This window comes from Cheilinus undulatus, linkage group 22 (assembly GCF_018320785.1).
Source record: "Cheilinus undulatus linkage group 22, ASM1832078v1, whole genome shotgun sequence".
In the NCBI taxonomy this organism is placed as follows: Eukaryota; Metazoa; Chordata; class Actinopteri; order Labriformes; family Labridae; genus Cheilinus; species Cheilinus undulatus.
In genome coordinates this window covers 23,392,324-23,419,823 of record NC_054886.1, presented here as the reverse complement: position 1 = coordinate 23,419,823, position 27,500 = coordinate 23,392,324, and the positions used below count along the sequence as shown (strand labels likewise).

Sequence of the window (27,500 nt, the reverse complement as noted above, 5' to 3'; positions counted from 1 at the left end):
TTTTATCACAAACATGTTTATTTCTTATGTATAAATGGGCATGTTAACATGGGACCTCACAGAGATTTTTTTTTATTTGCTCTTTTTAATTAGTGGACAGTCGAGGAACTGCATTTTTTTTCTTTCTTTTTTTCGGCACTTCCACTTCTTTCTTTTTTTCGGCACTTCCACATTGGTGTCATCTCTAAACAACGCAGGTTTCCGTTCGCGCGCGCATTGAAGACTTTTATTTTGAAATTCCATAGTCCGGATGCTTTTGCCATACGTCACGGCTGACTTCACACAGGTGCATCAAACTTGAAGGTAATTAACCTCCAGTAGTCCTGTCAATCCTGTGGACGCACTGACGTGTGTGAACTCAAAGGATTTTCATCGCTGAGTCATAAAGGGAAATTTATTCCGGTTTTAATGAAGTTATAAACATTTTTTTGCTGAACATGAGAGGAGATACGACTACGGTAGGCGCCGAGCTTTTAAAAAGTGTATTTTTGTATGCGTACTGACGTTTTAGCTGACGTTTTCTCGGCTTGCGTAGAGAAGTGTGGATTTAAAACAGCCTTCTGTTAGCTCATTTAGTTATTAGCTGCCCCATTTTAGCTGAACTGTTTCTATGGATGCTCTAATGTGAATGTTTGTTAGGAGGAGACCGAGGTAGGAGCGGACGACAATGGAGAAGATGCAGCTGCACCGAACTGTGCTTCTGGGGATAGACGACCTGTGAGTAACTTTATTTAAATAAATAAATCCTCAATGGCAAAAGTTGTTGGTTTAAAGGCAGTTGCATGTGTGTTTTGAGTGTTTCCCCCACAAATATGCAGACAATTCAACCTTAGCCTAACTCAACTCTACCATGTGTCTCCTGTATCACATTTTAACCATAACAGCTTTAAGTTTAGGACATGTGGGACTGAGTATTTACCTTCCATTCACACAACTGTAAATCTAAGGGAACATGAAACTGCAATGCTTTATTTAATCCAAAATATTACTGCTAATAGTGTATGCATTTCTTATCCTATTGTAGGAAATAATTTATCCAGCAGTCAAAACCCATACACATAACATTGTCTAACTATGCTAAATGTCGCTTGTATTGAAGGCCATGCATGCTTCTGCTAAAACAATGCCTTTGTTAAATGATGGAGTGAATCTTGCAGAGGAAAACAGACTGGGAAGCCAAGCCCCAAGCATCATGATGTCAGCTGTTCTGAATGTCTTTTTGCACTGTCATGTCTGTGACTGATGGCTGCTTTTGTTCAAGTTCAGAAAAGCAGAAAGAATCTGGTCACACTGCACTCAGACTATTATCACGATTTTCCATGCTTTATTACTTAACCACGAATTTTTAAAGATAAGCGGTTTAATTCAGTTATTTTCAATGGTAAGACATTGGAATACTACTTCTGAATAACTGTTTATGTTAACCCAGGCTTAAAAAACTATTATGAAGAGAAAACAACTGCCAGATGTAAAAGCAGGGCTAAAATATACCAAGCAATATCTGTTTGATAATAACTTAAACTTAAACTGTAACTCCCTCATCTTTAGCATGATTCAGTCCTCCATGTCCACATGAAATTAATGTATGCAAAAAAGTAGTTAACATGGTTTAGAGCAGTGAAGACCCATGAGAGAAGAGAAAGTGACACAATGCCACCAGGAATCAACATAGATTTTTATTGTTTCACTGATAAAACCCTAAAAAGGCATATGCATGCTTTTCTTATCAAAAGACTTCTGTATACACTAATAAATAACTGCTGTATCATAGTTTTGGTCAATATTTGCTAATTTTATTTTGGCAGCAGACAAAGCCTTACACCCCCGTTTAGATCTTTGGTGACCTCCCCTGGGGTCCTGGACCCCAGGTTGGGAACCAATGGTTTAGAGCATGGGTGTCAAACTCAAGGTCGGGGGCCAAATGCGGCCCATGGTGCAGTTTCACCCAGCCCGCAAGATCACATCATATCTTAATTTGAACTGTCTCACCAGAATGAGGTCTGCAGATTCCCTCCTGTCTAGAAATGTAAATTTAAACTTGAACACTAACAAAAATCTTTTAAATTATAAAAATCTGAAAAAGTAGAGAGTAGAAATAATGAGATATAAAGTCAGGAATGAGGGAAAGAAATCCATTTGTGTTTTCATTTCTTATTTTCATTTTGCTTCCCAAGATTATGAATGAAACTTAGGATTTTGACTTTTTATTTCATATTTTGACATTTTAAATTCATAATTTTGACCTTCTCTCTCATATTCTGACCTTTTAGATTCACAATTTTTCATTTTTAATAATGTCTTGACCTTATAAACTCCCAACTTTGACTTTAAATCCCATGTTTTCACTATTTAAACTCCTGATTGAGAATTTTATCTCATATTTTGACCTTTTTAGAGTCACAATTTTCTTCTATTTTGACCTTTTAACTCTTGATTTTGTATTTTGTCATATCTTGACCTTTAAATTCATGATTTTAACTCTTGATCCCATATATTTTCCTTTTAAAAAACCTTCTTTGACTTTTAATGTTTTTATTTTGACCTTTAGGACTTATAAAATTGACTTTTTATCTCAGATTTTGAGTCTTTAAACACATTTATTTATTTATTTAGCGTTTATTTGACATGGACACACAGTAACATTGATGCTGTGATATTTAGTTTTGACTTTTTTTTCTTTCTTTTTTTTTTCAAAGAAATCTCAAAATCATTTATCATCACTGTTTAATTTCCCCTATAATTCATTACCTGTGAAAACACGGTTGAAAGTTTTCGGTTAAATCTTGACCCTGTTAGGCCCTCAGGTTGGACCTAAATTCAGATTTTGGCCCCTACTGTGATTGAGTTTGACACCCCTGGTTTAGAGCAACATAAATTATCCAATTTGTTAAGGAGTTGACAAAAACAAAAAAAAATTGCTACTTTCCCCCAAAAAGTATTTATTTTGTCCCAGTAAACGCGATATAAAACCAAGAAAGTGGGCCAAATCTGATTCTTCTCTCTTTTCTCCAGAGTGTCGAAAGGCTGCAACATATGCTAAAGAAAGTTTCCAAGAGCCCTTTCCAAAATCAATACATGGTGAGTAGCTACACTACACAGTACTTGAACATTTCTATAGTAAGGATAAAAACAATCTGTTTTGTGATTGTGATTTTTCCCTTTCATGCTCAGACTCTTGTTTCATCAAACTCTGAATCCAGCGGATCATCTGCAAATGATTCTGTCAACAAACAGGTTAGTAAAAACCACCAACAACAACTTTTAACTGAAGAAACGTGTCCTTGTAAAGTAATAGTCTGTCTTTGTATCTTTAAGTGTGCTGTGTAGACACTCCTAGTTATCACAAAGCAACCAGCAGAATCTGTAGACACGCTTGTTACATTGCATGACCAGCCGTTGACAGCTTTCTGTTTACATTTCTGGCAAGCAACACATGACATTTTTATCACAGCTTTTAAGAATCCAAGAAAAGCATGATGCATGTCTTCTCATGCTTACTCCTCCATAAGTATGTTGATGTACGTTCAGATAACTTTTGTTGTTCACAGGATGGTGATTTCCTAAGTGATCTCTCAGCTGCTGTGGCGAAAAACCACAAGCTTCTTCAAGGACAGGTGATTTTCAACATCTAAAGAGCAAAATCAAAAGTCATAGCAGATTATAGAGAAAGTCCTGCTCTGGTGTGGCTGAAATGTCTCAGATATTCCATAAAGGGTACATTACACAACTATACTTTGGACTGTTATGATAACACGATACCGATTTGTTTTTTCTTCTTCTTCTTCTCAGAACGGTTTGAACACAGAGAATAAAAATCCTCCTCATGCTGCAGCACGGGTATGATACACACCCTCTCTCTTGTTTTGTTCTCAAAAGTACAATGTAAGTTCCTGTTATCATGAGATCTCCTAAGTGAGTAGCAGAGCTTGTTTTGCTGTTTGACATTCATTGAGTAATAACTCGTTAGTCTAAATTTAGCAAAATTAGGACTTAGAGTGACACCTTTGAGTATCTTTCCAAACATAATTTTTGGCCTCTGAAATATAACTGTACTATTTAGAGTAAAGTACAGCTGAATTTTAAAAACACACTTAAAAAAACAAGGACTTTTCAAGACTTTAGATTGGCATCAGTATTTCAAGGTTTGATTTGTATCCATAAGCTTGGTATGGATGGATGAAATATTGATGAAATTAACGCAGATGAACAGAGAGCTGTGTCTGATTTGTTTTAAATGTAAAACATAAATCAGCCTTTTCAGGGGGAACTTGGGTTGCAGAGAATAATTGTGGTCCTTCACGAGTAAGAAGCACAAAACATGAATGAGATACAGCATACAGGGCAGTTTTAACGTAGTTCCCACTTCCAGTTTCGCACAGAAATGTTTACTTCAGACTGTCAAGAAAACGTCAAGGTCAATGGGGGTGAAAGTTTGGCACACTACTCAAACCTGCCAGGAAAAAAATTCAGTTATTTTGTCTAAGAACACCATTTGTTTTGCTAAGTCATAGTAAAATAATCCTGTTTTATTTTCTGTCCTGTATAAATTTCAGAATGGAGTCAATGGTGGCTTGGCAAGAAGTAACCCCTTTTATACATATTATGTGGTAAGTAAAAGTTTTTTTGTTATTTTCAAGCCAGATTACCTTTCGTACTTTTACTGAACATGTGACCCTGTCTTCTGCTATCAGGAATCAGGCAGCAAAGGTCATTTAAAGGAGGATGCAGGGAGAAAAACCTCAGAGGAAGTTAACTTTGATGCCATCTTTGTCCCTCCACCTGAATTCCAAAGTTCACCTCTGGATCCTCAAACTGGAGTTAAAACTATGGAAAACAGAGCCGATATCCGAGAACCTCTAAAGGCCATCACACCAAACCATGTGAAACCATCAACCAACGGCCATCTTCACAATGGAAACCAGAACTCACCAGACTTATTGAACTTCTCTGACAAATCCCCCAATCTCTCTGATGACCCATTCAAATCTCCTTCAGACAACAAGGATGATCCGTCTAAGTCAACTCGACCGAAGGCGGCAAACCCTTTCTACACATCTACAGCCAATGAAGTGGATTTGTGTCAGGGTGTCCCAGATAAGAGCGGGGAACTTGCCACCAAAGAGTCCAATTTTAAAAGATCTTCCAAGGAAATTATGGATATTTTTTCCCCTTCATCCACATCTGCAGTCGATCCATTCCCAAGCCCAATTACCAGGAATTTATTCCACGACACTTCCAGTTTGGATGACCCCTTCGGTGCTACTCCCTCAAAAGACCCTTTCCAAGATGTTTCTAACAGTACTCCAGACATCTTCAAACCACTTCCCCCAAAGCCTACCAGCAAGGCAGATGGAACAAAGATGGATATGGTATCATCTCCAGGTCTCTTCAAGGCAGCACCATCAGAATCCAGTCTAGACACTCAGACTACATCTGTGGATAGGCCACAGGACGTTTTCTTAATGACTCCTGAGGGAACCAAACATGACATCCTGCAGCCGTCTCCATTCTCTCGGGCCAGGAATCTGTCCATGTCACCCAGCCAGTCCCAAATGACCCATGTAAGTTTCAAGTACCATATAATATTTTACAACCAATACAGTGTTCTGTAAAACCACATAGATGAGTGGTTCCCTCTTCTGTAGGATGCATGGAATCAAGACTAATTACTCTGAAGAGATTTTCTGATTTGAATGACCTCAAACCTTCTATAATTACTCTTTCAGGTGCAAACCTTTAAACGTCCTCCAAAGCCTCTGCCTCGAACGAAGCCACAGAAGACTGAAAAGCCACCCAGGCCAGAAAAGCCACCAAGGCCGGAGAAGTCACCGAAACCAGAAAGGCCACCCATGCCAGCGAACCTTGTATGCCAAGAACACAGTTCAGAGAAACAAACTTTCCTCATTTATTTCACTTGTCTTCTTGCTAGTGAACCTACTATGCTCCTAATGATGTTCTTTTGTTGTTGTTGATTGTGTTTAGATCGAGCCTGAACAACCTGTTCCAAAAACATCCCCAAAACTATCCTTCAAAAGACTCCCTAAACCGGTTATTCATCGTAAACCAAAAACTCTGGTAGGTATACTAAAGACATATGACCTAATTATAATCACCTCAGGCAACAGTATGTTCTAAGATAAGGGACAAATAATAAACAATGCAATGGTATCTTGGGTAAGTATGTGCTCTTGATAGAAAGTACTTTCTTTGTGGGAATGTTTTCGGCATTTCTTCTTGTTTCGTCTTCACAGGAAAATAAACCGGTGGACGCCCAGAACTACGTTGTTTTTGAGGACATCTTGCTGATTGGACAGGTATGAAGTAATCAAGTGGTTTACAATATAAGTGATGAAAAATATGAATGAATGTGTAACAGTTATAAATGACTTTGCCCGGACAATGAGAGTAGAATCACTAGCCGTTTTTACACAGAGATTCCGCAATAAAGGTGAAAAGGAATTCCCGTCTCTGTTCCGCAACCAGCAATTCACACAAAGGTGTAACAGAGCCGTGCATGCCTGAGCCTTCACACACACCCCGCCGTCCCGTAATCAGATGGCAGCCGCTGCCCGAGCTGCTGCTTTCAATGAAACCCGAAACTCTGGATTTCTCTGTTCAAAACTTTGTATTTTCTAAATGAAATATGAGTAAAATAACACGAACATTCATTTTAATCGATTAGATCCAACAGACTTTTTTTCCTCCATGTTTCTGAGTTGGAGGTCCGACTTTAAGCAGTGCCACAGCACAACTATTTACGTCAGAGATCAGAAACTTCAGAGTACCGAGCTCACTTGAACACATCATGGAACTTTTCAGACGCTGCTGCGAGCAGAGATGTGTCTGCTCTCTCCTCTCCTGTACAGAGTGTGATCAGCTCTCTAACCTCACAGTCTCTCCAGTTAATCCACATTATTCTTTGTTTTATCCCCCTGTTGTTTTCTCTGATGAAATGTCACTTAAATAAACCGTGCTGGTTTTTAAATCTCCTGTTTATAGAGACAGCAGTGCACGCTAGCCATTGCGGAATGTCGTGACATCCTTTCACACTCGTTGCGGAAACGTCTGTTACAGCTCTGATACTACCTCTTGATCCAGATCAGAGGTGGGGTGAGATCGACCCCACCATTGCAGAATGGTCGCTTTCATACAAAATGCCGTTGTGGAATGAAGGTGTAACAGACACGGAAAAGAGAGGCACTGTGGAAGTAGCTACTGAGAGGGTTTACACCATAATGCTGTGATAGTCACAAATATGCTGATGGTACAAATTAAAGTAGAAGTAGGACTAAAATGTGAGATGTGGTTGGAAAACAAGAGTAAAAAAGGCAATGAAGTCACTGAAATTAAATGGACTAATTCCATTCAGAGCATGAAACAACAAATCAGTCGCTACAGTGAAGCTCCACTTTGGACATTAGGCTTCTATGCACTTTAGTCAATAATTATGCCTAAGGTTTATTTTTGGAACTGTTAAAGTAAAAGAGAGGAGCATGATAGAATTAGTTGACTTAACACAAATGTCAGTGACTCAGTCAAATTAGATGAGTCATCATGAGAGCGCTAATGAATGGAGAAACTTGCCAAGACCAGACTGAAAGAGTCGTTTCCCTGCACATAGGCAGTGATCTTAGAAGCAAACAAAAGCCCTGATGCCTACGTACAGTAGTTGCCCTTTGAATATATATGAATGTTTTTTTAATTTAAAATGTTAAAATATGTTCATAAGACATGCAGTACTTAACAAATTTATTAGACCACCCTAACCCTAACCAAAGTAAGGTTTATACCACAGCTGCCCTAAATTAACAGCATTGGTAATTACCAAAATCATTTTTTATGTTTCTGCAATGGTTATTACACAAATATGTAGAAGCTCTTTAACCGAAATGATATTTTTAATGCTAAAATATAGTTAATATTGTTATCCATGATTTTCAAATTTACTGATTTACACAAAACTGAAAAAAATAGTAAAGCACATTATTACTTCTTGATTAATATGTCAAATTATCGTTATTTACTTGCTTTCCTGAACAGAAAAATGAGTTTTAGTGGTTGAATGTTATACTTGATTCTGACTTCTCAGAGAAGCCCAGTGAGCCGGCTCAAATTTGGGTGAATTCAGTTTGAAATCCCTCATTCCTGTTCAAAATGGTAAAACGTGGAGAGCTGACTGAAAATGAAGAGTCTGCATTAAAGCACTTCATGATGCTGGATGGTCTTTGAGACAGATATGACAGGTGGTCTAATAAGTTTGTTAAGCACTGTATATTTAATGGAAAACTACAGATGTTTTTTTCAAGTAGTCCGTTTTGACGTCTCATTGGGTTGAAATCCACAGGATCACATTTTAAACTGTAACACCCATGTTTGCTAGAGTTGGCATTAGCCCGTTTAGTGCTTCTGTTCTTACAGTACAATGTTGCAGACGCTTCTGTCCAAAGCAACATACAGGTGTTCATAACATTTCAACTTTGCCCAAGGACCCACATTGGATTTGAACTCCCCAGTCTCATGTATGGGAGTCCGCAATGTAAATCACAAAGCTATCAGCCGAAAAGACATTGTTCTGGAAAATGCTCTTTCATCCTACATAGAATGATTTGCATGTATCTTATACCTTTTGCATCTTATGTTTCTAGCTTTCTAAGATTACGGCAAAGAATTTGTGAACTAGAGTATTATGTAGCACTGACAACCAGTAAGTTTCTGGTTTGGAACAGATATTTTGACGTTAGATGCAAAAGGTGTATAGGTTCTTTGCAGACAACTTCACAACACAGTTGAGAATTCCAGATGGGGGGCAGGAAGTGATTTCTGCATGGAGAAGGGCTATTAAATTGCCCAAATTTTGTTCTTTTTATGACTGTGCCAATCATTCAAACTGCAAAAAAAAAAAAAAGTGAGCTACTTTGAGTCCTGAAAGTAGTGGCACAGTCAGGCTAAAAAATGCAATAATAATGATTTTAAAAAGTTTGAAAAGCTCATTGAGAAAGAGCGGCAAGCACAGATTTAAAGCCTCTGTCTACAGTCTGGACAAACAGCCAAACACTGCTCCTGTATGGTCCATTTCCACAAAGTGGTCTGGCTTCATTCAGTACAGTTTTCTACAGTGTAGCACTGTAAACCATTGGTTCCCAACCTGGGGTCTAGGACTCCCTAGCAGCTGTGGAGTATCACAGGGCAAGGCTTTGTCTGGTCAGAGGTGACCTAAACTGTGATAAATCACTTATTAAATGGTTTATGTTGGGGGGATTTGGGTAAGAAAACCATGGGTCTGCCTGTTTTGTTTGGGTTTTTATCAATGAAATGATCTAAACTGATGTTGATAATACGTCACTTTTTCCTGTGGGTCTTAGGAGGGCTCAGCTCTTCTCAGATTAAGAAGGGGTGCTCCAAGGAAAACAAGATGGGAACCCCTGCTGTAAACCACAATCTTGCCTGTGTTTCCACAGCTGATTCAGTCAAGCCTCGCTTGTTGTGATGAAAAATGTCTCTTCTGGATAATTTGGCTGAGCTCATTAATAATGGCTGGTCTTTTGGCTCCCAAACAGCTCTTCACTCGGTACCAGTTGGGCTTTTTGAATTTGGATTAAATAACGACAAAAAATGTAGGGAAGAAAACTGACACCCAAGCAGGATCTTGCTATCGTGGCTCACATTACATGGCTGTCTTGCAGAACAGACTCTTGTGAAAGGCACATAGTAATTTGGTCTCTTATTCCACAAAGTTAATTTCGTCAATAGTATATTGGCGTTTCCACTAGAAACGTGTTTATGACAAAACAAAGGTGATAAATGGTTAAAGGGGCTCAGCTAGCCTCTAAGCTCAGTATTTGACTCCTCTAGACCCTTGTCTTCCTTCATCTGGCTAGTCAATGCTCGAGGCCAGGAGGTCTGCAAGGTTAAGTAATAATGTGAGATAATAATTGCCTCTATGCCAGGTAAATTGAAAAAAAAAAATCCCTTTTTTGTAAAGTGTCAGGATCAGACTAGATGTTTACAGAAGTTTACTGATGATTGCAGCTTTCAGGTCAATTTAGAGCTTTAAAGTACTAACTTTCCTCCGTTCCCATTCATTCCTAACGACTGTCCATCACTTCCTGCCCCCCATTTTGCATTTGCTTTTCATTGGGATCACGTGACTACTAACAACCTATTCAAAATCCCCATATTAGTCTGACATTGGTGCAAGACAGAATGACTACAAAGATCGAATTCATTTTCTTAGTGCTTTCTCTTCTTAATGCCAATGCAGGAAAAGTGTGTTGAGGACTGGCCTGAAGACAGCCCTCAGCTTGACCCTGACTTCAAACCTGTAAGGAAACACTTTGAATTCTCTACGCAAGTTTCTAAATAATAATAATAATATCTTGAATTAATATAGCACCTTTCAAGAAACCCAAGGACGCTTTACAGGAACACATAGACATGGACAAACTATGTGAGGGGTAGGATGAGTGTAAGGGGTGGTTTAATGAAGACTGTAGGCTGTGGTGAACAGGTGGTGCTTGTGACGTTTTTTAAAAATGTCCAGAGATGGTGCGCCACAGATGTCTGCAGGAAGAGTGTTCCAGAGGGTGGGGGCTGCAGCACTGAAGGCTCTGTCTCCATAGGTTCGGAGTTTGGTTTTGGGTATGGAAAATAGGCCGGTGTCTGAAGATCGAAGGTTGCGGGTTGGTGTGTATGGATAGAGGAGATCAGAAAGGTACTGAGGAGCCAGAGCATGGAGAGATTTGTATGTGAGGAGGAGGACTTTGTAGTTGATACGGGATTTGATAGGGAGCCAATGGAGGTGGATGAGGGTCGGAGTGATGTGTTGCCAGGGTCAAGTGCGGGTGAGAACTCTAGCTGCAGAGTTTTGGACGTACTGAAGCCTGTCCAGGGTTTTGCTGGGTACTCCAGACAGGACTCCATTACAGTAGTCCAGGCGGGAGGTTATGAAAGCATGAATGAGTGTTTCAGCCACAGAATCAGGGAGTGATGGTCAGAGTCTGGAGATGTTCTTGAGAAGGCAGATTTGGTGACAGACTTTATGTGGGACTGGAAGGAGAGAGTGGAGTCCAGGATGACGCCCAGGTTTTGGACCTCGGAGGACAGACAGATGGAGGTCCCGTCCACATTGAGCATGAGATCTCCAACCTTCTGCAGCAGCGCTTTGAGGGCCACAACCATGAGCTCTGTTTTATTGCTGTTGAGTTTGAGTTGGTTAGAGGTCATCCAGGCTTTGATGTCATGGAGGCAGTTTACCAGGGAGTGGGGAGGGAGCTGAGTGGATGGTTTGGTGCTGAAATAGAGTTGGGTGTCATCTGCATAAGAGTGGAAGCTGAGACCATGTTTGTGAATAATCTGTCCAAGGGGAAGCATGTAGATGGTGAAAAGGAGAGGTCCAAGAACAGAGCCTTGAGGCACGCCCTGGTTAACCAGGGCGTGGGATGAGGGAGAGGTGCCGATGGAAACAAATTGTTTTCTTTGTGAGAGATATGAGTGAAACCAGGAGAGCTGTACTAGTGCTGCCAAGATGATGAGACAGGTGGTCGAGGGGGATGGTGTGGGATATTGTGTCGAAGGCAGCGGTTAGGTCAAGGAGGATGAGGAGGCTAATGTGTCCAGAATCTGCAGCTGTGAGGAGGTCGTTGGTTATTTTGATATGGGTGGTCTCAGTGCTGTGGTGAGTGCGAAATCCTGATTGAAGAGGTTCATGGAGCTCATGGTTGGACATGTGTTGCTGGAGTTGGGCAGCGACTGCTTTTTCAAGAATTTTGCTGATGAAGGGAAGGTTGGACATCGGTCGATAGTCGGAGAGGTCCTCCGGGTCTGACCCGGGCTTCTTGATGATTGGGGTTACTGAGGCAGTTTTGAAGGATGAGGGGACAATTCCAGATGATAATGAGGTGTTGATGATGTCTACCATGATGGGGCAGAGAACAGACAGAGATGCTTTCACCAGTGGTGTGGGCATGGGGTTGAGAGAGCAGGTGGATGCCTTGGCCTTCTTGACCCATTCGGTCACTTGGAGAGTGTCCACGGGTGTGAAGCAGGAAAGATGGCAGTGAGGTGGAGGAGCGGTGTCCTGGTGTGAAGTGAAATCCTGAGTTGGAGGTCCAGATGAAAATTGCTGCTGGATGGAGGCAACTTTATCCTGGAAAAATTGCAGGTGCCTAGTGCAGCAGTCGAAGTCAGCTGGGGGATGAAGGCTGTCAATGGGGCGGAGAAGGCGATTTATTGTGGAGAATAGTATCCGGGGATGGTTTTGCTGGTCACTGATGAGGGATGAGTAGTAGCTGGACTTTGCTCTGGAGAGAGCTTCTTTGTAGGAGCTCACATGCTCTTTATAGGCCTCCAGATGGACGGTGAGGCCAGATTTTTTAGAAAGTCTCTCCAGCTGTTGGCCAGAAGTGTTCATGGAGCGGAGTTCAGCAGTGTACCAGGGGGCTGGGTGGGTAAAGGAGACTGAGCGAGTCTTCAGAGGGGTGAGAGAATCCAGGCTGAGGGATAGTGCTGTATTGTAGTGATTCACCAGGGTATCAACTGTAGTTATAGTGTGTGTAGTGGTCAGGTTGGTGGCTTACATGTTCATGAGGGCTGTTGATCACTCAAATGGCAATGCTCTTTTCAAAAGAGACTCATGTTTGTGTTTCTTTTTCTTCAAGTCTGGAACATTGAGACTACGACGAGAATCATACAAGGTAAGACCTGAATGATTTTTTCTGGTCAGTTTTGTTTGTTAGTAAGCAAAAAGACCACATTAACAAGGTCCTTATATCTCTTAAAGAAAGAGGCCTCTGAAGAAGGAAGTGGCGAGGAGCAGGACGGCTCTGGCAGTCAGGTTAAGGTAAGATTAAATACTCTAAGTGGTCAGTCTGTGGCTGTTATCTTCATGTTTTTCTGTACATATGTAAATATTTTTCTTTTTACAGAAAAAGGACAAAAAGCACAGAATGTCAATACTTTCCAGAAGAGGATCAAAGGTAGATAAAGCTGCAGTAATGTTAAATTTTACTGCTTCAGTTGTGTTTGTCTGTTTTCCAGTAATGATTTTCTCTTTGAAGGACAAGTTTCCTGATGACACAGCAGAGGGGAAGAGCAGGACACTGCCAATTGCACGTAAATCTTCAAAGGTAAGAATCAAATCTTAATCTTTCAAGGTTGTGTTAGTCTTGCATTTTGATGTCACAGGTATAATTGTGACAAATATTCGTTGTATTTAAAGTATCGTACTGGTTTGAGTGCAAGTGCTTTTGTTTTGCAGGATTATCTTGCAGAATGGAACTCATCAGCTGGAGAAAATGAAGATGAAGAACAGAACGGGTTGGAGTACCGAGTATGAATCCTTTTTTAAAGCTTTGTTTGAATGAAACGCATTGAAAACCGAGTGTCTGTTTTATACTGGCTTATTCTCTTTCCAGAAGAAACCTCTGAAGACCAAAGTCAGTGCGCTGCTTAGAAGAGCATCCACTCATTCTTACACGCTAGATGGAAAACACATGAATGGACATTTACCTCAAGAATCCAAGGTAAGAAACTGGAAGTGTCTGTTACTTTAATGATTGTTTTTCCTCTGAATCTACCATGGAAGATTAAACCATTTCAGCTACCCACATGTGTCTAAAAGCGTACAAAAACAGACTTCATACAGAAGATCTCATGACAACTATTTAACTCCACAGCAGGATGATGACAAGAAAGGTGTGAGCAAGAAGAACTCTATCATACGGCGATGGTCAGAGGTATGGCACCTGCAGAATCCCAACTATTAACAAAATAGGATTATCTTGTTTTCTCACCCAGTTACAGGCAGTATATTTTCAAAGAGCTTTCCTTTTTTAAACCAGTACAATAAGCCTCTGGTATTTTAAGTGTCAAAGATTTTTTTTAACAGCTCAAATTGCTCAGAAGTGTTTCTTTCAAATGTTGAAAAACTGGACAAAAATGCTTTGGAATGAGAGCTTGTGTTGCATGATTGCATTCAGAAAACAAGAACTAGAATTCCTCTTTCTCTTACTATAACTTTAGGTCATAAAGAGAAAATATTGAAATGCTCAAGATCAGTATTAATCTTTGTAAATGGCTCATACAGAACATATTTGATGCTCTCTGTTGTTTTCAACAGGGGACGGTTTTGGATGGCAGCACTGGTGAAGAAGAGGAGGATGGGACTGGTCATGGAGAGGTTAGCTTACTTTGATTAATTGTTGACAGCAACTTAAGTATTCATGCCAGGATGTAATCGCTGTGAAAATCGTTGCAAAAGTAGTAACTTTAACCTATTCCAGAATTATTAAGCACACAGATTTAAACAACATTGACAAATGTTAAAAAACATTGAGCACAAGACCTGAGCTTTAATAAAGTGAGATTAACATAGCCAGGTTCTACAGAAAAACTGATATTAAACAGACATAACTTTTAAATTGGTTACAAGGTCTAAAACAACAGTAAAACAATAAAACAATGTGCATATTACATGGAAAAAAAATTAAACCATTTAAACAGACTTTAAAGAGGCTTTTCTGTAAAAGTAGGTTTTAAGGTGTGGTTTAAAAGAGGGCTCTTAATCAGCGAACTTCAGCTCCTCAGGTAGGGAGTTCCATAATTGCGTTGCTCTTACAGAAAATGCTCTGCCACCTTTTCTGACGAGGCGAGCTGTGAGTACTACAAGGAGGCTACTTCCCCGGGAATGTAGGCAGAGGCTAGGCTCATAAGGTGTTAATAAATGTGTGATGTATCCAGTGAAGAGGAGCGAGAACAGGGGAGGTCTTGGTGTTTACAAGTCTGGCTGCTGAGTTTTACGTGAGTTAGAGACTGGAAATAGATTTTTGGGCGATAGCAGAAAAATGGGAATTGTCGTAGTCCAGACCTGAAGAAGTGAAAGCATGGATGACTTTTTTATGTCTAAATAGGACAGAAAATGTTTGATTTTTGCCATTTTTTAAATCTCCGAGTCAAGAAAATACACCTAAATTGCATGTGGACTGTTAGCTGTAACTCGAACCAAACTTGGTATGTAAACCCTGGGACAGGGAGATCAGAGGCAAAAAAAGCATGGCCCTAGTTTTATTAGCATTAAACTATAAAAAAAATCATAAATTCAGTTGAACGGTGTCAATATCAAGCTGTAAATGGACAAGAGCTAATGTGGACCGTGAGCAAAGCATGACATTGTCATCAGCATATGACATAAACTTGTTTATTCTCACTGCAGTATGTATTAAACAGGGCTAGTCAGCCACTACTTTTTAATGTTCTTTGCACGTTTTTTTTTTACTGATGGATTTTTGAGGTCTAGTATGTGTGACTGTAGTTCATGAGCTTTTAATCAAATGTAAAAAAAAGTTTTCTTAACTTTGAATCTTTTCTCTCTACAGAAGAAGAAAAAGAGGATGAAGATCAAGTTTGTGCCACACAGAGGATTTGCCATCACTGTAGAAAAGGTATCAAACATCTATTTTAATTCATACAGTAGTACGTCACAGTTTATTGACCTAATGCATAGCTCATGTGCCTCTCCAGACTGATGATCTGAAGGGAGCAAGCGGACATGCATCCCGTAAAAACTCAAAGGTAGGACTTGATACATTTGAATGTGGTGGGTTTTGACAGCATGTTCTTTGCGCTTACATTTTTTTGTAGAAAGAACATGTTAATGTAGATGTTTGGATGTCTTTACCCTCAGGACAAATCACAAGATGAGGTTTTGGGAGCATATGGATACACACCACGAAAGAAATCCCAGGTAAGGGTCTTCTCCAGTTCAATAAGCATGTACAAGAATAGCTTATGCCTCTCATGCTGTATAAAATGGGTGAATTTTCATAATTTTCCATGTGAATACCTTTAGTAAATGCCTTAATTTGTTTAGTATTTTAACTTTTCCCTTGAATAACATTACTACAGTTGTTTAAATCTGTTTTTCTCTCATTAATCTACACTCAGCATCTGGTAATGATAAAGTGAGAACAGAATTTTAGAAATGTATTCAAATTTATTAAAATTAAACTGTTTCACATTGACATAATTATTCAGACCCTTTACTCAGTTCTTAGTTGATGCACCTTTGGCAGCAATTACAGCCTTGAATCTTTTTTTTAATATGGTGCAACAAGCTTTGCACAACTGGATTGGAGGATTTTCTGCCATTCTTCTTTAAGATCCCCTTGAGCTCAGTAAGGTTGGATGGGGACCGTCAGTGGACAGTTGTTTTCAGGTCTCTGCAGAGATGTTCGACAAGGTTGAAGTCAGGGTTCTGGCTGGACCATCCTAGGACATTTAAAGTTGTCCTTAAACCACTCCCGTGTTGTGTTGGCTGTGTGCTTATGGTCATTGTCATGTTGGAGGGTGAACCTTCAGCCCAGTCCAAGGTCCTGAGTGCTGCAGAACAGGTTTTCACTGAGGATATCTCTGTACTTTGCTCCATTCAGCTTTTCCTTAACCCTGACCAGTCTCCCAGTCCCTGCTGCTGAAAAAAACACCTCCACAGCATGATGCTGCCACCACCATGCTTCATTGTTGGGATGATACTAGGCAAGTGGCCTGGTTTCCTCCAGGCATAAAGTTTAGAAGTGAGGCCAAACAGTTCAATCTTGGTTTCATCAGACCAGAGGAACTTGCTTCTTACAGTCTGAGAGTCCTTCAGGTGCTGTTTTGCAAACCACAGGTGAATACTCATGTGTTTTACACTGTGGAGAGGCTTCTGTCGAGCCACTCTGCCATAAAGCTCAGATCAGTGGAGGGCTGCAGTGATGGTTGTCCTTCTAGAACTTTGTCCCATCTCCACACAGGATCTCTGGAGCTCAGAGTGACCATGGGGTTCTTGGGCACCTCTCTTACGAAGGCCCTTCTCCACTGATTACTCAGTTTGGCCAGGCGACCAGTTTTAGGAAGAGTCCTAGTTGTGCCAAACTTCTTCCGTTTGAGAATTATGGAGGCCACTGTGCCCTTGGGAACTTTCAGTGCAGCAGATTTTTTGTCGCCTTCCCCAGATCTGTGCCTTGCAACAATCCTGTCTCTGAGCTCTGCAGGCAGTTCCTTTGACTTCATGGCTTGGTTTTTGCTCTGATATGAATTGTCAGCTGTGAGGCCTTCGATAGAGAAGTGTTTATTTCCAAATCATGCCCAATCAAACAACATTTTGTGTAATTTTGATGAAAACCCTTGTCTATAACAAGTAATTGGTTTCCTATTTAGATATAGATATATCTAATTTGTAATATTTTTTCTCAACTTTAGGAAGATGCTTTTGAGGATGTGGAGGAGATAAAACACCAAAGTCTTCAGTCAGCTAGCAAGGTAATATTTTTCTATTAATGCTACCTCTTTAACATGGTAATTCAAACATTTGTAGTAATACAGTTTTACTATGAGTAGCAGGTCATCATTTTCACTTAAAGTAAACTTCTCTTCTACCTAGGCTGATTTTATGGACGATGAGCAATTACAGAGAGCTCTTCAAATGTCCGCTGGTATAAATGGAGATGAAGACCCATATGGAGATGAAGATGTTAAACCTGTAAGTTTGTTTTCTAATTATACAACATTTCATTGACACATTATTATCCTGATGTGAATAAATGTTCTTTTTTCCTTCACTAACAGAAAAAAACGACCAAAATGAAACTACTGAATGTGGGTCGTCGAAGCTCCAAGGTAAGTTAGTTTTTTTATTGAATGTTTGTCTGCTGTGCATTGAGAGATGCGTTGAATTTTCCTACATATATATTTATAGGAGGACATGCTGGACGACTGCTGTCTTCAGAAGAAGAAAAGCAGCCTCTCAGCAGAGGAGTTAGATGATGAAGAACTAAAGGGGATGGATAAACTGGTAATGTGATAAAGTATCTTCAACAATGGCAACAATAACAAGCTTTACAGTAGCAGTGTTATAAGCATAGTGTGTTTTTTAAAAGTAGAAACACCCTGTGATGTAATGCACTGACAAAAGAAAGCATCCATCAATCTGACAGAAGATTAGCAGCAATAGGAGTTATCACATGTGAATGCAGCACAGAGCTGAATGTCATTGACACTCTCAGTGGAAGACTAAACTCATCTCTGAACACTCTTTGTTGCATCACACTGTTAATGAGGCTCAGAAACTTAACATTTTATATAACAGGAAGATCTGCTGACTAGATGTCATAGGTTGCTTTGTAATACTTTTCTTTCCTTTTGTTAGAAAAAGTTCAGACAAAAAGTTCCTATTCCCCCCCCACGCAAATCAAAGACAGCCAACGGACAGATTGAAATGACTGGTTTCAGCCCATACGTGCTTGAACCATCAGCTGACGTAAGCTCACCATAAAAACATCATCATTTCTGATTTAGTACATTATTTTTCCAAAGTTTTGACTTATCATTGACATATTTGTCTGCAGGATGTCTATGCTGAGGATGACGTTACACAAACAGGAAATGAATTCCTGGGTCCTGAAGAGATGTACGCCAGTGACCAAGATGAAGTGGACACCTGCAAACCGGTATAAATGTCATTTTTATCACCCCTAATCTTTGGCGTTTTTAAATATGTGATTCTCAACACTTTTCTGTCTCTTTTTCAGAAGAAGTCATCTAAACTGAAGCAGTTCAAGAAATTCAAGGCTAAGGTGAACACGTGATCAAACTTACAGCTATTCTCATGAATGCTGGGTCTCTTTAGATCCTTAAAAGTCTTATTTTCATTAGTGAATGGGCTTAGATTGTAGGGGGCACTTTGACTTAGACATATCCTTTCCAGTCTTTGTTTTCTACCTACATTTATTTGATTTAAATCATACTTATGGTATGGCTATTAAATAATGACAGTGCGCTTATGAGGATAAAACTGCTAATTCACAGTCACACTGATTTTATATATTAAAGGTTGGGTATTCATGCACAACCTGCTGTAAGTTTCCAATAAGTGATGTCTTTTGTTCACTGCTGAATACTGATTGGAGTGCATGTTTTTGCTAATGTATCAGAAAATGATTAGCTTAAAAGTTGAGGAACGCATGTTAGCTCCCACAACCAATCACAGCTCTTGCTCTCAACACAGCGGTATATTTAAAAATGTCATCCTTCTCACTAATCCCTGCTTGCATTAATGCTGATACACCATGCTGCTGCTGCTGCTGTTGCTGGAAAATCTTCCTCCTCCTTTATAGCATAAAGCTTGTTGCACCCTCAAATTCATATTCATGTTACTATGAATTAACTGCTTTTGAATCAATTTATTGTATTCAGTAGGCATTGTCATAAATGTATCTATCCATATGGGAGTTTCTAGCCATACGCACCCTGGAAAGTCAAAGCATTCTGCTTGACTCACCCCGGGAGTATCTTTTGAGCAGATTAGCAGAGGTGTATGGGGACACTGCATGTCACGTGTACGTGTGTTTGAATGGCACAAAAGATTTTGTGAAAGCAGGGAGGATGTCCATGCACATCAAAAACTTCTGAAAACATTCAACAAATGAACAAATTGTTGGAAATTATCGACTCAATATAAGAATGATAGCAGAAATGGTCTCCATTGAGACAGTTCTGCAAATTTTGCTTGAATAATTTTAACATGACAAAAGTGTTGCAAAACCTCTGCCTCATGATTAAAAGGAAAAATGCAAGTAAATTTGTGGAGATGTTTTGGAACAAATTGAAGGAAACCAAATTTTTTTACTTGCCATGAAACTGATCTTCCTGTACGATCCTGAGATGAAACAGCAGTCAATGTACTGGAGTACACCATCGTCACCAAAGATGAAGAAAGCTGGACAAAACAAGTCCAAATTCAAGACCATGATGTTTTCTTTGACATTGAGCGATTAATTTTAGGATCCAGAAGGTTCAATGGTGAATCAACGCTATAACAACAGGTAATAGAAAAACTGCCAGAAAAAGTCAGAAGAAAGAAACACAATTGTGGAAAAATGGTTTCATTCGTCATCAAGACAACACGCCAGCTCACACTGCGCTTTTTCCTAAGATCAAATCTGTGCTCACGTTTCGAGTCTGTTCAGAAGTTAAGAAAAGAACGACAGAGGTTCTGAGACTACTGTCCAAAGAAAACCTACTGCACTGATCTGACCAGAGGAAGACCTGAATGCAGTGGCGTGTTGATGCAGAAGACATTGAAAAATGTTTACGTTCAGTAAATTGGCATTACAGCATTAGTCTTGTTTTTAACAGCCATCTTGTATGCTTGTTCCGAGTGTTATTATAGATATCTCTATACCATATGTTGATGCAAAAGATGCATTAGATGTGCTTGAAATCATCAAATTAGGGTGTTTACAACCAATAAAAATCTCTGTTTCTTTGTATTGATTGACATTTCATTAACAGAACAATAAACCAGATAATTCAGTTCTGTCCGATGTACTGAGAAATCTCACCTGCCTTTCTTTTTTTTTTTCTTTTTTCTGTTTTTTTTTTTTTTTTACTTTTTCCACACCAAATATATTAATTTTTATCTGCTCAGGTCTTTAAAAAATCTTGAATTTGATTGTTAAAAGTTTGGAACCTGTGAATGATTTAGCTGCGAGTGCTTTCATATCTTCACAAATGTGAATGCTCTTACTCTCTTCTCATTACTTCTGTTGTCTTGGCAGGGCAAAGCCATGCAGGGTGAAGACCCACCAGGAGCTAAATCTGGTGACCACCTGTCAGAGGCTGCCAAGGTGAGTTTGCACCTTTTACCTGAGGCAATGTGTGATTTACTTGGTAATTCTTTCTTCTTGGATTCTTTGAATAGTGGCTGCAATCGAAGCGGCTCATTGCTAAAATCCTTTGATAAACTTGGTCATCTGTGGCTTAAAAGCTTAGTGTTAATGACCTGTAAAATGACCCAGATTTAAAGATCAATCTGACCTACAGTTTTTGTTCTGCTCCCAAAATAATTAGGCTACTGGAACTTTCAGTGAGTCAGTCTTGACTCACTGGAAAATCACAACATTGACACCTTTGATTTTTGAATTAATGGTGCCTTTTGAGCATCTGTAGCCTGAGCTGAAATCTTTAAGATTATCTTATATGTTTATTTTTTCTGTTATGAACTCATCCTCAGACTACTATTATATTTTTCTTTATTAACAACTCTTCAGTATGTTTTTAGTATTCTTGATGTTAAAGCTAAACTCCACATTTTAAAGCGGATTTAGTGTTTCTCTAATTTGTGTTTTTAAAAAACTACCAGCATGCTTCATGTAGGGTACACTTTGTTGACTGCCATCTGGGATATGAAATGTTGTTTTTTTCCACTGTTGGCTTTGTTATCTCCTTGTCTGTGTTCCTGATCGGACACATTCCTTTAACATGTGACTGAGCCAGTTTGGCAACATAGCTAGCCAGCGTGTCAACTAGTTCTTAGAAATTTTAAGGTCTTGGCTAAATAAAACCAGGTTATAATAACTAATCTGTTTGAATACAATAAGTATGTAGCAAAGAGCCTGGTTTATTTTTGTCCCCTTTTTCCCAGGCTGAGTGGCTGGCTGCTCAGATGGATGAGAGAGCTGCAGCAGGTTCAGAGGATGAGGATGAGGAAGGGGTCTGTTCCTTTTAATCTTGCTCAACAGATATTCTATTTAACCAACAAGTATTTACATGTGCAGCACTGAATCAGTTTTCCTGTAGATCTGTGCTCAGATGTTTGTTTTGTTTTGTCACAGGACACGGATAGTTTGATGGAGTGGTGGAACACTGTGGAACGTGAGTCACAATCAGATCTCGATGAAGCCACATGAAACTGACAATAAACAATGAAATCACATTTTCTAAGCCTGTTAAACCTCTTTGACTCTTTCAGAATGGGATGAGGTGCCATCAGACGATGAGGACAAAATCTTAAAGGAGGATGAGTCCAAGTATGTTTCTTTATTAAACTAGATTGATGTGAAAGTTTAATCATCTAGCCAATAGTTTAAAAGGTGCAGTAGGGATTATTACTGCTGCTGGAATACCCTTAGTTAATGGAGTTGTGAGTTAAATGACTGATTTCAAAAGATGTGCCTAATAAGAGCAGAAAGAACTAAGCAGAGGTGGAAAGTAACACAGTACATTTACTCAGGTTATTGTAATTGAGTCGCTTTTTTGTGTTCTTGAACCTTTTTGAGCACGATTTAAAATCAGTAATTTTACTGAATAAAACCAGGTGATTCAAGCTCTCAACAAGAAACCGGCCAGTTGTTTGGCTTTGACTGTACAGTAGATCACAGCAGGAGAAAATAAGTCTTTATTGTCCCTAACAGGCAATTTAGTGTGCAACAGAAGTTCATGCAAGCCATACACAAAATAAAAGTATGTAAATACATGCATGTTATGCATAACTCCCATCCATTTTATCATGGCAGCAGTGCTTACAGCTGAATTTAATTTAATTTCTGGGACCATGAAGATGAGGAAAACCATGATCCATTATAAAATGAAGCTGTAATATCCATATTTTATATTTAACCTGAATATCAAAGAAACAAAAATTTTTTTTATTCATTTGTGTAGTAAATAGCCTTCTTAAAAATGTATAGTTTTGTTAAAAAAACAGAATATGGGTTAAACATTGCTAAAATGGATTAATTATGTCAAACAATGGTGGAAAAGGTGGTGACATGGGATTTAAAAGTAGAAGAAATAGACTAGAAATGGCAAAAATTAGATTTAAAAAAGTGGCAAGAAATAACCGGAAAATGGCAAAAAAAAAAAAAAGTGGTTGATAGTAGCAATAATAGGTCAGCAGAGGCAACATTAGGCATAAAGTGGCAAAAATTGTTTTCAAAGTAGAAAAACAGACTGAAAAAATGGTGGAAAGGGTTTCAAAAAAATGGGTCTTAATTGGCAAAAATGTGTTAAAATAGGCAACACTGGTGGGAAAAGTGGTGAAAATGAATTCAAATTTGGCAAAAAAAAACAACCTTTTTTTCTTTTTTTGGACCAAAGTGAGATAAAATAAGATATTCCACTTGACTTGTATGTTTAGATTCTAACATTATGTGAACTAGAAGGCTGAAAACTTGTCATGCTTGTATACATGACTAAAATGAAGCATATTGTTAGCCCCAGCTGTAGCTTCCAGTTGGCAAACAGAGTATTTGTGTACTCTGGGCCGGTGCAGACACGGAGAGGAACTGTGCACTGGTTTAAAACCATCAGTGACATTAGAAATCCAGTTGATCAGCCATGTGAGGACAAGCTACCATCTCACCTCAGGGTCACAGTTAAAGTACAGTTACAAAAAATCTGAGTCAGATGAAAATATTAAAAGATGTGTTTAATGTTCAGGGTTCATAGAATATTTGGTGAATTTTGTAAATACTGTTTCTGATTCTTTGGACAAAACAAATGTATTAACATGTCACTCCCACACCTTATGTTTTACTAACCAGACTTTCTCTTCCAAATATTTCCAGGTCATTCAGTATCTTGGCAGATAAAGTTCACCGTGGCCTGCGTGTCTACAACAAGGTCTTCACGGAGCGAGCTGAGTTCCTCTGGCAGTCCATCATCACGCTCCACACCATCGCAGACGATATCAGCACTTTCCACCACAAGGCAAAGATAGCAGGCATCACTGGGGGAACAACCACAGCTGTAGGAGGCGTCGCAGCCATTGCTGGTTTGGCTCTGGCACCAGTCACTCTTGGGGCCTCTCTTGTAATAACAGCTGTTGGTGTTGGCGTGGCAACAGCCGGGGGAATCACTTCAGCCTCTGCTGCAATATCGGATAATGTTAACAACATGCATGACCGAAAAAAGGTAAGCTGTTGAATGCATGCACGGTCTACTATTGAGATGCACAGTACTTCAGTTAATATAGGACACCGACTGCCATTATTTATGTTTTAACATGTTGGTTTTGACTTTACTAGTCTTATCAAGGATTCTACTGTAATTCTACTCATTAATATTTTTGTCCTTTGTGCTTTCCCAGGTGGAGCTAGTCCTACAGGAGTATGAGACTCACTTGCTGGACATTGGGAAGATCCTCCACTTCGTCAATCAGGGCTTGTACAAACTCCGCGGGCATCCTTTCCTCAGGTCAGGGACCCAGCACTATTCGAAGGACTGGGAGATCCGCCGGGCCGTCCAGATGATCAGCTTAGTAGACTCGCCCATCATGAGAGCGACTGAGATAATAGATGCAGCAATAGCTTCGGTCCAAGGACTCTTCGGAGGCATGGACAAGTACTTCACCAAGGACTCTCGAGAGCTGAAGAAAGGATGCAAGAAGGAGGTGGTGGCTGAGATAAAGGAGGTGGCCAATGTTCTTAATGATGGAATCGTGGAGCTAAATGCAATCAGAGAGGAGCTACAGGATGCTACTGGAGCCTTGTGAGAAACTTTCACATTAAAAAAAGATAACTAGCCCCCTCTGGTGGCTTAATAGAGGTAGTTTGTAAAGGAATCATGACCATGGTAGATAAATAGACATTTTAAGTGAACTTAGCAGACCATTTTTTCCAACGTCTTTGCAAAAAAGAAAACAAACTGTATATTTTAATAAGTTAAAAAATATCAATATATGCAAAAGCACTACAATAATGTTAAAATGAAATCACTGTGAGCATTTAAGTTTAAGCATCCATGTTTGGAAAAGAGTTGTTCTCATGTTTGTACTATATTGTGACATTTACTTTACTCACAGATTATCGTCCATATAAAAGGAACACAAACACATTTAACTGAGCACTGTAGGCACTAGGGATGGGATTTTACAGTAGTTTTAATACTGGAGTACCCTTATCATAATGCTCATCAGTACCTTAAATCCCAGTCCTGCATAAAATAACACGAGATGATGGTCTGAGGATTATTAAAATCATGAAAAAACATGAGCACCGAGCTTTGTAGTATGAATGAGATTGTCCAAACTTTAGTCGTTTACTGCCGTTAACTCCACTCCACAGACAAAACACGCTGCTCTGAGGCTAACAAACTAACTAAAGCATTTAACTTCATGGAGAGATCAGGCTATGAGTTTATAGCGGGCACTGTGACTGGTGGATTTAAACAATCAACAAGCCACAAAGACTTTTTTACCAGCTACTTCATTTCAGCAATCAGCATTGTTGAATAGGGTGCAATATGATAACCAAGGCTTATGATATTCAGACAGATTTATGGTAAATGTGGAGACTATATTACTCGGCTGTTAAAGTTAGGATTTTCCTGCATTGGTCTTAATGATGCTCAACAGCCACAGTGTTTGATTTGCAAAGATTTACAAGCTAATAAGAGCATAAGGCTGTGCAAACCTTGGGGTCCTATTAAGACATAAATACTAGGAATCAAAACAGGGGAACTTTGACTAGAAGTAAAATTAATTTTGGTCACTGAAGGTAACTGAGACATTTGACACCGTAAATACCAAGACAGCCTGTGCAAGTGCAGGTTTTTGGCACCAGTAATGATCAAAATCGAGTACCAGGCAAGGCTGAAGGTGGAGGATGATCTGCACTTATGCAATCCTGCATCAGCTGCAGAGATGTAAACTCATAGTTCCCTCTAAAGATGAGCATAATAATCAGGTAGTGTTGGCAGTAAGTTCATTACTGAAATTAAACAACTAATTCCTGGGAAAGATGGATGTATAAAGACACATGCAGACCAAAATATAAAAAATTTAAAAATGTTATGATAAAATATTTTGAAGATGAGCTTTAATTTTTTGAAAATATAGCTGTTTACATTTTTAAATGGTATTTTTATGGGGGTGGGGGTCCACAGAATACATTGTTTCTCTTAGGGGAGGCTTACTCCCCCTCACTTTGAAAACCACTACTTTCACTAATTGAATCTGTTAAGTTACTTTTATTTACCTGCCTCAGTGGCCGGTGTGTTTAGCAAATTCACCTTACACTGCTTAAAAGTACCTGAATTTGGCTGGTTAGTCGGTGCTAACAGGCTAATGTTTGTTTGCCTTCAGTGTCATTTGTCCTTTGAGTGTCACCGTAGCTTTCTTAAAGCAGTTGTGGCTGTAATCCTGCTCGCTGTGTTTTGAAGTCAGAGCTGTGGTTGGAGAAGATATCTCTCTGTGTTCATTAACAACACATGTGATGCTAAATCAGTCAAAATGTCTAAGCTTAAAAGAGTGTGCATAGTGTGCTTGAATGAAACATTACCTGAGTAATGAAGGATGAAGGCCACACCAAGCACTCTTACCCATCCCTAGCCTGAATTGTTCAACTGGTACAAGGTTTATACATGAAGGTTTAAATATAAGACGTATCAAATGTTGCTTTGTGGTGAGAAACTGCTTAATTTACTGCTCGTTTAAGCTTGAGATTTCCATTTGCCTCACTAAGGAAAAATTTTGAGTGGGAACACATTACAATGAACTGTAATCCAGGAGACCATTACAATTAAATCTTTTTTGACACAGTTTCAACAAAAATGTATATAGATTCACATGTTAAGTATTTTTGTAGGACTGTTGTATTTAATGGTATGATACATATTATTATCTCATCTTAATGATGCTAAGAAGAGATAACTATAACAAAAGTAATCTGCATCATTATTAAGAGTATGAACATACAGAAGCTTATTGCATTCACATGAAAAAAATGTTTCTTCCTTGTTTTTTTTTTTTTACAAGTTTTCTCTGTTCTTTTGAGTTATTTGTCCCAGTAGTTATTCACTCAAAAATTGCAGCAGAAGCTGTCATGCAGCACATTAAAGGAAGAAGCGACCACATGCATGTGAGAGCTTCAGTGGCAGCTGAGAATTTTGTGTTATGTAAACTTCGGAAAAAAAAAAAGAAAAACTGAAAAAAAGAGGAAAATATGAAAAAAAAACTCCAACAGAGAAAACAACACAGAAAAACAGTAGCTGTTTTCTACAAAGGCTCATCTTGTAAGAAAGTAATGCCACTCAGAAAAACAGCTAAATGTTTATTTTTCATGTAAATGCAATATGAGTCTGCATTAACATGAAACAAAGCCTGTAAGTAGAAACTTTGTGCTGAGGCCTTACACATTTATCCTGAGTGTTTCTTTCTCTAAACCAAAGATCAGGATGGAGGGTATTAGTAAAACAGCAATGATTTAAAATAAATAAATTAATCTGAGTAAGGACATTTTCCTTAATGTTTAACCGTAGGTTGTACTGTACTTTTACTTGCCTACGCTAATTGTGTCTCATCTTTTGTTTATGTATTTCTTGGTTTATCTTGGGAATTTAAAGCCACAGGGATACTGTACAAAATTGTCAGTTGCTAAAACAGCCTATAAAATTTGTACACATTTACTGTGTTGCCTCTTAGTTATATAAAGATAAATGTTTGGCCTTATCGTGTGGCATCCATTTTTGTTTCTATGCCTGCATAGGACCCATTGTGGTATGCCAACCTGAATAATTTAACCTGAATGTGCCCCTGTGATATTCTGTGTAGCTATCACAGAGCTGAAGATGTTTATGTCATATATTGTAAATAAAGATAAATAACCATCTCTAGTTGTATGACTGTATAAAGTTTAATGAGGTCCTTAGTGTGAATGTTGCTTTTCCGGTGATGTTAGTAATTCACACTG

General features: G+C 39.0%; 1 protein-coding gene across 3 annotated transcripts; it reads left to right on the top strand.

Annotated features, from left to right (window-relative positions):
• Positions 1–336: 336 nt before the first annotated feature.
• si:cabz01007807.1 lies at positions 337–27,500 on the top strand. Of its 3 annotated transcripts, none has more exons than XM_041779424.1 (36): positions 337–458; positions 640–717; positions 3,013–3,078; positions 3,172–3,234; positions 3,549–3,614; positions 3,790–3,837; positions 4,554–4,607; positions 4,692–5,561; positions 5,727–5,864; positions 5,983–6,075; positions 6,252–6,314; positions 10,262–10,321; positions 12,657–12,692; positions 12,779–12,838; positions 12,924–12,974; positions 13,056–13,124; positions 13,256–13,327; positions 13,416–13,520; positions 13,674–13,733; positions 14,117–14,176; positions 15,372–15,437; positions 15,517–15,567; positions 15,680–15,739; positions 17,233–17,292; positions 17,414–17,512; positions 17,599–17,649; positions 17,729–17,824; positions 18,179–18,289; positions 18,378–18,479; positions 18,561–18,605; positions 20,589–20,657; positions 21,455–21,523; positions 21,645–21,684; positions 21,782–21,839; positions 23,379–23,724; positions 23,900–27,500. In XM_041779424.1, exons 1-36 carry the CDS (start codon positions 438–440, stop codon positions 24,302–24,304), a joined length of 3,861 nt encoding a protein of 1,286 aa, XP_041635358.1. In that variant the 5' UTR covers positions 337–437; the 3' UTR covers positions 24,305–27,500. The 3 variants fall into 3 exon arrangements, with proteins under 3 accessions (XP_041635358.1, XP_041635357.1, XP_041635356.1); XM_041779423.1 differs by having other exon boundaries at positions 13,413–13,520; positions 18,564–18,605; XM_041779422.1 differs by having other exon boundaries at positions 13,413–13,520.